The sequence below is a fragment of the Mchenga conophoros genome, linkage group LG19 (assembly GCF_057382185.1).
Source record: "Mchenga conophoros isolate Kocher_MC1m ecotype Shallow Benthic linkage group LG19, M_conophoros_male_GT1.1, whole genome shotgun sequence".
Lineage (NCBI taxonomy): Eukaryota > Metazoa > Chordata > Actinopteri > Cichliformes > Cichlidae > Mchenga > Mchenga conophoros.
This window is the reverse complement of record NC_140544.1, coordinates 20454688-20463815: the sequence shown is the minus strand read 5'-3', so window position 1 is coordinate 20463815 and position 9128 is coordinate 20454688. Positions and strand designations below refer to the sequence as shown.

The window sequence follows — 9128 nt, the reverse complement described above, 5'->3', positions numbered from 1 at the left end:
CTTTATTCACCATGCAGCTTTTTAAAAACACTTAAGATGTATAAGATGCTCCCCCCTATCTAAAGGGGAGACTGAAACATATTTGAAAATGGGTAATAAGTAAATAAATAAATAAATATCAAGTAATGTCAGTTTATTGTCACCTCCCATCTTTCAAGTATTTTTAACCTTAAAGTTTTTAGTTATGCTCATTTTAGAAGCTATGTAGAAAAGCCAGATTTTTGCTTTTAATGGCTTTTGATTCAATTATATTTCATGCACTTCTGAATATACATGTTATATCCAATTTGCTCTTTACTTGTGTTTTGATACAGAAAAAATTCACAGGTACTTTGTACATTTGATAGATTCTCTTTATTAATTAAATAGCAATATTCAATGCACAACATTTACAGACATAAAATGTATTTGACAGAACAGATGTGTGTATAATTCTGCTTTTTCTTCTGCCGGATCTCTGGCTCATATTGCAGAAGAAGTAAATAGAATTGGTTAAGTTTATTAAAGCAAAGAACAATCTTCCATAAAATCACGTATAAAAAAAATAATCTTTATTGATGGAAAAAGATTTACAGCTTTCTTTTCTTGCAAACGAATAATAGAGAATGCTAGACTGTTTTTGTTTTGTACGCACGGCAAGGTTAAAACTTAAAGAAAATTTTTAAAAGTAAAATACAAATATATTTTTCCATCTTCATTCAGTGTTGTTTGTGCCTACTTCAGTTTTTGGCTTTCTTCATACCATGCCCCATGAGGCAGGCAAACACAGTCATCACCATCTTGGGGTTGACCTCCACCAAATCATCAGGCAGAGCGTAGACACGAGCGCCAATCTTACGAGCCAATGAAATTGCATACCTAAGAGCAGCAAAAAAGGAGAGAGGAGTAAGGAAATTAGAAAAGAGCGAAAAATCCAAAGAGGTTGGGAGTTTAAAAACGTTTTTTTTCTTACTTGGCATTGTTGATTTTATCATCTTTCTTCAGCACTCCATTTTCTCCTCTTGCCACCACGGGGAACTTGACCATCCCCGGAGCAATTACATCAATCAGGTCAATCACTGGCAGGCTGGTGCTGATCAGCTTGTCCTGCAGAAAACAGGAAAAAGGGGTTTAAAGCACACAGTCTTTTGATATCATACCATTTCACAAACAAAGATACACACCTTGAAGCTGGTGATTTGTGTGTCCTTTCTATTCTGACTCAGCATCTTGTTGACCCAGTCCAGGATGATTTGATCTACCACCCTCTCTCCATCACCCAAATCAGACAAAACTTGAATTGTGTACCTGGCGGATTGTAAGAAGTACAGGTAACTGAAACTATACAAGGAGCAGCAGTCGCCAAAGCATGGACTATCTGTTTTCACCAAACAATATACTACAGCAAGCAAAACATCCTGCAGCTCTGCGTGCACATACCTCCTCATCAGCTGCCAGACCAGCCCTAAGGTGTGTACACGACTCCCCTCGTTTAGATTTACTCCTCCAATTCCAACCAGGGAGAAGCGGGCGACATCCCTGCCCAGCTCCACAGCATAGTTACAGTTTTCCAGCTGGGATACAGGGAAAAAAACAAAACATCTCTCATATTTCCCACTGCTGTGCTTTTCCTGTCATTGTGACAGCTCTGCTTGTTAGCGTCTAGTACCTTCTTCATGTTGGCCCCCAGAGCAGGATAAGGAGGGCGGTTGACTTTCTTCCAGTTCACAAACACATTGACCTTATCATAAAGCTGCAGAATCACCAAGCCGTCACACAGGTCACTGGATAAAAACAATGACACAGATAATGGATTTCAATAGAAGAAGAAGGAAAAAAAAGACCACCTCTGAGAACACTTAGAGCATGTCATCTCTATTTTTGTTGAAATATGGACTTTTAGCAGCCTTAGGGGGAGTTCATGTTTTACTGTGCTTTAAAGCTAACAAATAGTAATAATTACACTTATAATTAAATAAGGGATTTATTATTTTCAATGCTGTCTGCATGAGGAAAGCGTTAAAATTTAGGATATCTAAGCCCATATCTTACTCTTGTGGAGTCTTCAGTGAAATGATAAATGAGGACACATGCTAATCCATTCTCACCCTCATTAAATGAAGCCGTGATCTTGATTTACAGCTCCATTCACCCTAAATAACTGATATGGTCAACATGATTATTTATAACTGATGACATACTGGTAAAGATGGTGCACATGTGGAGAAACACCCAGAGAGTTCATCCAGTTGCGAAATGTTTTTTCTTCTCTGGTCTCCCCTAGAATGATATGAAGACATCATACATGTTATCATACAGTTGACTTCATCTATAGTCTGGACGTCTGCCACAAACTCAAGCACCTATTATCATCTCTGGCTTATTATTGGTCTATGGCATTGTGACGGAGTCACCCCGTCCCGAGCCGCCGACAGCTGATCTGGGCGCATACACGCACCACCACCATTAGTTTTTACAATTACCGGGGCTGCGCGGCTTTTCGGCGACCGGGCAGATAAACAAAAAGGGGTGAGAGGTATAGTTTGAGCAGCGCAGAAGGTGGCCAACGTATTTTCCCAGTTACCTTCCATAAAGCCGGTCGCGGAGACTCGCTATGATCGCCGAATTATACGGGGGTTATGCAAGCCGATGGTATGGGGTTCCGGGGTTTAAATAGTGGGTTCGCGCGCGCTTGAAGAGTCACGTGAACTGCATTATTCTTTTGGTTTGTTTGGTGTTATTGTGAAACACTGTAGGCTGCCGGGAAGTGGCCATAAATGTCTGTATATACATATATGTATTGTAGGACTACAGCAGGAAATAAGCTGAGGGGGAAAGACGGTTTGATAAAAGAAATAATAAAGAGATGACTATTACGCCTAGTGGGAGGGGCTATGGGGTATAAGAGAAGGCGGTCAGGGCCCACCTGTAGTCTTTTGTCCAGTGAGCTGTTACAGAGAGGGTAACATGCAGACTGTGTTTTGTATATAGATGGTTGTTTGTGCTGACTTAAGTCAGTTCTATTTTCTTTGTAAATAACTTTTTGTGCACCTGGGAGGCCGGCAAAATAAATAAATTATCCACACTGAATGCTTTCCGACTACGCCTGTATTTGTTCGGGAGAAGTTTAGGAGAGGACCCCGCGACAGGCATGTATAACTAGCATAGCATTACGTCTGTTTTCTCCATGCTCATTTTATGGCTAATATGCCTCTATGTACTGTACATTTCAGCATTTTATGACTCTGTCGTGTAATTGTAAGGCCAAGATGTAGTGGTGGATGTATCTCACTCTCTATGTGCTCTAAATCGCCTCCGTTCATCAGAAGCTTCTGCAGACCGGGGTGCATGTTGAACAGGTTGGCCACAAAGGCCATGTTCAGTTTGCTGTTTCCAGATGTGACATCATGAGGAGTAACAAACTGCCTGCATTCCAGTCTGGCTGCCTGCTGCAGCATCAGCTCCGCCCTTTTCTCCAAATCCCACTCCTTCACAACAAACACACACAGAGACATGTATGCATAGAAGAACGGTATAGACGCTATGTAAATATGAGAATGTGAAGAAAACAGGTTAAAATGACAAACAGAAATGTTTATCTTTACATTTAGCTTTATTTATTAGTTTCTCATTGTTATGTGAAAAGTTTGTGGCTCACATTGAGACCGCTCATGTCAATTTTTATCCTCATTTGGAATTCATCCTCCTCACAGGAAGTGATCTGATCCATCAGGTGGAAATAGGCCCGTGAGTCCTTCGGTGGGAGAGTACAAGATGAGGTTACTGATGACTCTGTATTCACGTGTGTGTGTGTGTATTTATTCTGCACGGTACCTTGATGTCTTCGCTGAAGTTGCTGATTGTTTCCGTTCCAGCGTTGCGTAGATGATAGTTGACCCAGCGGAGCAGCAGCTCGTCAGGGGAGAGAGACATTAGGTGCTCCAGTGATTCTCCATCTGCTAGGAGGGCAATCAGACCTGAAAACACATAACAGCAGTTAATCAACTGTTAAAGCAAGAAAGAGGAAATTAATAAAAAACTGCATTTTTACCTAGAAGCAGCAAGATACTCTCAATTAAAAGTAATACAGTTGTGGTTATGCTGGTCAAAGTAAAGAAGACGCGCAAAGGAATTCACTAATTTGTTACAAAAAAAGCACAAAAAAATCAAAAATTTGTAACATATTTTTGTACCTAGAGGCTGTATGATTACAGATAATATAATATGACATATAAAAATAAAATCAAATAAAGCACCAAATGCTTACAGAATGCTTAGAGAAAAGAAACATAATCATGAACACTGTTATGGGCACTCTGTTATACAGTTTTAACCTAACAAGCTCCACTGTTTTGCCTAAACCTTTACATTTCAAACCTCTCCTGCATGAACTACATCACATATTGGTGAGCGCTGTAAAAGTGAAGTTGTGTGTTTGCATGCAGGTGTGCGCTGACCTTCGTTCCTGCTGATTTCTATGTCAGCGAAGAGGCCAATCTTGATAACCTGCCAGAGCAATCCCAGAACCAGGTGGGGCTTTCCAGCCATCAAGTCATGGGCATCCATGCTCACCACCGTGCACCCGATAGCTGAGGCTGAATTCAGGGCCAAGACCAGATTCTCCTACAAACACACGTTGCATCAAGATTTTTTAATTCAAAGTCTGAAACACTCTCATGTCATACAGCAGTGTTTCTGTTTTAAAAGCTCAGCGAAAATAAAGACTACAGATTGAACCCTGCAAATAATAAGAAACTAAGCAGAAATCAGCAGAAGCTGAAAATGGAACTGCTGATGGACAAATATCATCCAGGAAGAAGTGTTCATGAGATATAACACAGCAGAAGAAAAAGAAGAGGACGATGCAGTAAAAAGTTAATATATTACAGGCTTTTTTGCAAAGTCCAACATTCCGGGAGAATCAGTATATTCAGAATAACACAATAACACATTTACTACCTATCGTCATCTCAGTTGACATCCATATGTTCAGTAGAGGACTTATCATGTGCCAGCTACAGTACATCTAACCGAATACATTCAGGTCTTTTAAAGTAGTCGTGTCTTAAATGAGAATTTCCCTTTACTACCTTCTTCTTTCTTTTTACTTTTTAGGTGCAGCAAAGGTCATAAGCTGGCCTCTTATAAAAAAAACAACAGCAGACTCTTTTAGTCTGCACAGAATCTGGCAACCTGAGTCCGCATTTAGTTAACAAGCTGATGATATAGTTTTACAGATGCTCTCAGCTAAAATTTGGCAGAAATTGTGCAGCTATTTTTTTCTTTGCAAATAACATGGATTGGTGATATGAATATATGTATTTACCCACTCACTAAGAACTGCTACTTACTCTCATATGAAAGGTAGAGGGTTTCCTAGTGTTGATGACTCTTTCATCAATCGTGTCTGGCTGAGAATGGTTGATCATCTTGCTGAAAGAGATTTTTGTTTTTTAAACAAGTAAAAGAATGAATTGATTCTGAATCTAGTCTAAGATACCCAGATTTGGGCACTGGGTAGTCACAAGTTTGATTCCTGACCCTTTAGTGCTCCCAGTTCCCCCTTTTTATATCCAGCATTTACTGTTTATGACTGCCATCTGATAGTTCACTTGCTATCTTTCGTCTGTGAAAGTGTAAAATAAAGACAAGTGTAAAATACTTGTGCAGACAAGTGTAAAATAAAGAGAAACCCACTGAGAAAATGTGAGCAGGAAGGCGCTCTGAAACACTATAAAACAATAGTAAAACAAGATTACACCGTTTCTCTTTTAACCTTTGCTACAACATAAAAGTGCAAAATAAAAATGTTTATAGAGGCGCTTATTCTTGGTTGCCTGTGTGCATGAGCTTGTGTTAATACCATAAGAGGATTCCATCACGGACAGAGGTAAAGAGGCTTTCATCATCAGGGTCCATGGGCAGCAGATGTTGGCAGTCTGGATCTTTTGCCAAAGATTTGTTGATCCAATTTACAAAAGCCACCTTCTCCTCATCTAAACACACATATAAATTTCTGCAGTAAGTAATGTAGGAGCGTAAACAATTAGCTGCTCAGCTGGTTAGTAGACTGTTTATGATGTTTATTATAATAAATTATGGTGTTAGATTGAACGGTTAAATCACAAAGATGGACTATTAACTCTCTACAGGCCTCAGGGAAGTCTTTTCCACTATTATCTGATATTTAATAGACAAAAAATAATAATTAAACAGCTAGGAAAATCGAAGGGAAGCCTACAGTTGTTTTGTGCCACCTCAAATAAACATTATCATGCTGTTACATTAAATTATAATTCATTTAATAATCTACATTACAGCCAAAAATTCAATTTTTTTCAAGGACTTCCTCTTTAGTTTTTTTTTTTTGATATGCTGTATTTAACTAACTAACTAACCAAGGGTTTGAGATACAGAATAGCTATAAATAAAAATTAAATAATCCGTATAGTGAAAATAAATTCCTAGTAAATTAGGTCCAGTTGCTAACATTTATAAACCCTTTTATCCAGTAATAACTGATATATTATGTTTTATATAATTCTTTTAAATTAAGGATCAATTAAGGATATCTTATAAGTGGATTTAAAGACCTGCTCACACGGCCCTAAAATGAGATTTCATCAGTAATATAATATAATATAATATAATATAATATAATATAATATAATATAATATAATATAATATAATATAATATAATATAATATAATATAATATATCCTTCAGAAGAGCAGTTGGTGTCATTTAAGATTTGAGGTATTTGCTTTTAGTAACATCTTTGCTTTACAAGCTGGAGCTAATCATGCACACAAAAATCGTTCACCGGTGCGATAAAATTCCTCACTAACACACACGGACACGCACAAGCACGCAAACACACACAGAGCTTGCTGTCCCTCACCAGCGTAGGAATGCTGGGTTCCCTCGCTAGAGATTCCTGATGTTCCTCCAAAAGAACGAATCCCATCCCTCCGTGACACAATTTTTTTAAATGTCTCGCTGATCTGTCTACTCTTCAGGTCTTGGTAGATCTGAAAGCAAAACATGATGCATTACTTCATGTCTAATCGGGTGTGTAAACTTGTGTATTTACTCCCAGGCTGTACCAAAACTTACAGAGACAAATTCCTCAAAGCTGATCTTTCCATCTTTGTTTGTATCTCCAGCAATGAAGGTCTCGACGATCTCTCGCACCTTGTAGCCTGGAAGGGAGAAGCTTGCCTCTTTGAACAGCTCCTGAAGCTCCCATTCACTCACATAGCCGCTGTTATCAATATCTGGACACAGAGACACAGAAAATACAAAAACGGCAAATCATTTCCTTCATTAAGAATAAAGATTCATATTACAAGTTTATTATTGTAAACTTTCTTTTCTATAGATTCTAAACTTTATTGTTTCATGTGGACAAATTTCATTGCACTGGGGCTGCATGTCAGTGGCCCCTGGGCTTCTGGTTTGTTACTAAAATGAGGCAAAAACTATTTGTGGCACTTTATGGGTGCTTGTTGTTTTCACTGATGATGTCAAAACTAAGGAGCTACTGGATGGATTTCTCTCGCGTTTTGTTCAGAAATTCAAGGTTCCAAGAAACATGAGTGTCAGAGATGAACTTTGACCAGGATGAACGGTGTTAGAAATAATTTTTAAATTGCTCCAAATTGCTGTTTGATGCCTTTGACCTGTTGTCCTTTGTGCTTGATATTTTTATGCCATGCAGAAATGGGAAGATAATGTCTGTTTTGTTACACCACTCATTATTATCAAGATCTTTGCAACTCTGCAGCTGTGATTGTTACTGATAAAATTTGGCACCGTTTATTACACGTGAAACACAAGTACAACACAAGCAGTAAAACTGGCTTACATAAGAGTCTTTTATTTTATGATGGCAGTAAAACTCTTACTTTGTTCAGAATTACTGTCAGTACCTTTATAGGGTCATGTTAGAGTTTGCGTGTGTGTTGTGTTTGTGTGTTTGTGTATGCATGTTCGTGGCTCTGTGCGAAACTGACCGATTTTGTTGAAGGCTTCTTTTAGATCTTCCAAGTCATCTCGGGAAATCTGTATAATGTGACTGTCCATAGTAGCTGCAGCTTTGTGCACCTTTGTGCCCACCACCCCAAAACACACACAACAAGGGCAGTTTTCAGCAACGGACACAAAGTCTGATCAACCTGACAACTTAACACGAGAGTTGTAACACTTTATTACTGCAAAGACATATAATTACTATACACTTTAAATCTAAATTTTAAAAAAGTAGGTTTCATTTGAACTAACATCTCTCTTTGTCCAAACTATAACTATATCAGCATCCAAAATACGTTAAAGATTCCTCATTAATCTCCGAGTCTTTGCTTAAGGGACTAAAAAGGCAAAGTGAGACAAGTCAAGGACAATTACCTTCACATTACCTGTGTTTCCCCTCTCAGTCGAGTCTCGAGCAGTAAGCCTCTCTAGTCTTCCAGAGCTCTGCAAGGTTTCAAACCGGAACAGAGAGGAAGCTGGATCGTAGAGTCACCGGAGAGCTGATTATGTCTTTTAGGAGGAGTCAGTAGGTGGAGGCACACGATGGACCTTTGGCCTGCCTGGACCCTGAGACAAGCGTCTTCTGACAGTTAACATTTAACACCTCATCCTGTTATTCTCTGTCGTGGAAGCTCAAATGTTTGCCCCTTCTGGGCCATTGATTTGCAGTCAACGCACACCTGTCTTACAGTGCATCCCAGAGTAGTGGAAGCTGAAAAAAAGGTAAACACATGCATATATAAATAAATGTTTTCCAAATGCACAGCCTGCAGTTTGACAATAGAAATATTACTTTTTTTTTTACCCTGACTTCTCTGTTAGAGCTGACGTTTGCTTAGTGATAGATAAGCATGCTTAAATTACCTGAATAAAATTGAATACCAGTCTCAATTCACAAGACTTTTAATGTAGCATGAAGCACGAAGAAAGGACGCATGGGCAAACAGTTAGCTTGGCTTTATGCAGGCACAGTTGCCCAGCATTTCAGCTCATACAGAGATAATGTGGCGCACACCTTGCAAAACCATGACTTGTTGCTTTTATACTTTGGACTTTTCATCTTCAGTTTATTGATCAGATTAGAGTGATATCAAGTACTTTTAATAACTTGGAAGCT

General features: G+C 38.8%; 1 protein-coding gene across 2 annotated transcripts; it reads right to left on the bottom strand.

Annotated features, from left to right (window-relative positions):
• Positions 1-337: 337 nt before the first annotated feature.
• On the bottom strand, positions 338-8670 carry pls1 (plastin 1 (I isoform)). 2 transcript variants are annotated; one of them, XM_085257492.1, is made up of 16 exons: positions 8398-8670; positions 7996-8086; positions 7097-7257; positions 6882-7011; positions 5843-5975; positions 5331-5412; positions 4437-4602; positions 3814-3956; positions 3638-3733; positions 3272-3467; positions 2181-2259; positions 1649-1763; positions 1420-1553; positions 1164-1287; positions 953-1086; positions 338-858 (listed from the first exon to the last, which is right to left on the bottom strand). In XM_085257492.1, the coding sequence occupies exons 2-16, from the start codon at positions 8063-8065 to the stop codon at positions 720-722; spliced, it is 1902 nt and encodes a 633-aa protein (XP_085113618.1). In that variant the 5' UTR covers positions 8066-8086; positions 8398-8670; the 3' UTR covers positions 338-719. The 2 variants fall into 2 exon arrangements, with proteins under 2 accessions (XP_085113618.1, XP_085113617.1); XM_085257491.1 differs by having other exon boundaries at positions 8387-8669.
• Positions 8671-9128: the final 458 nt, after the last annotated feature.

What these genes read in the sequence shown, in the direction of transcription:
- pls1 (XM_085257492.1), bottom strand. Translation starts at nt 8,065, where the DNA reads ATGGACAGTCACATTATACAGATTTCCCGAGATGACTTGGAAGATCTA. An exon ending in GCTTTGAGGAATTTGTCTCT is followed by an intron (nt 7,012 to 7,096) that starts GTAAGTTTTGGT and finishes TTTTGCTTTCAG; the next exon opens with ATCTACCAAGACCTGAAGAG. An exon ending in AGAAATCAGCAGGAACGAAG is followed by an intron (nt 3,957 to 4,436) that starts GTCAGCGCACAC and finishes ATGTGTTTTCAG; the next exon opens with GTCTGATTGCCCTCCTAGCA.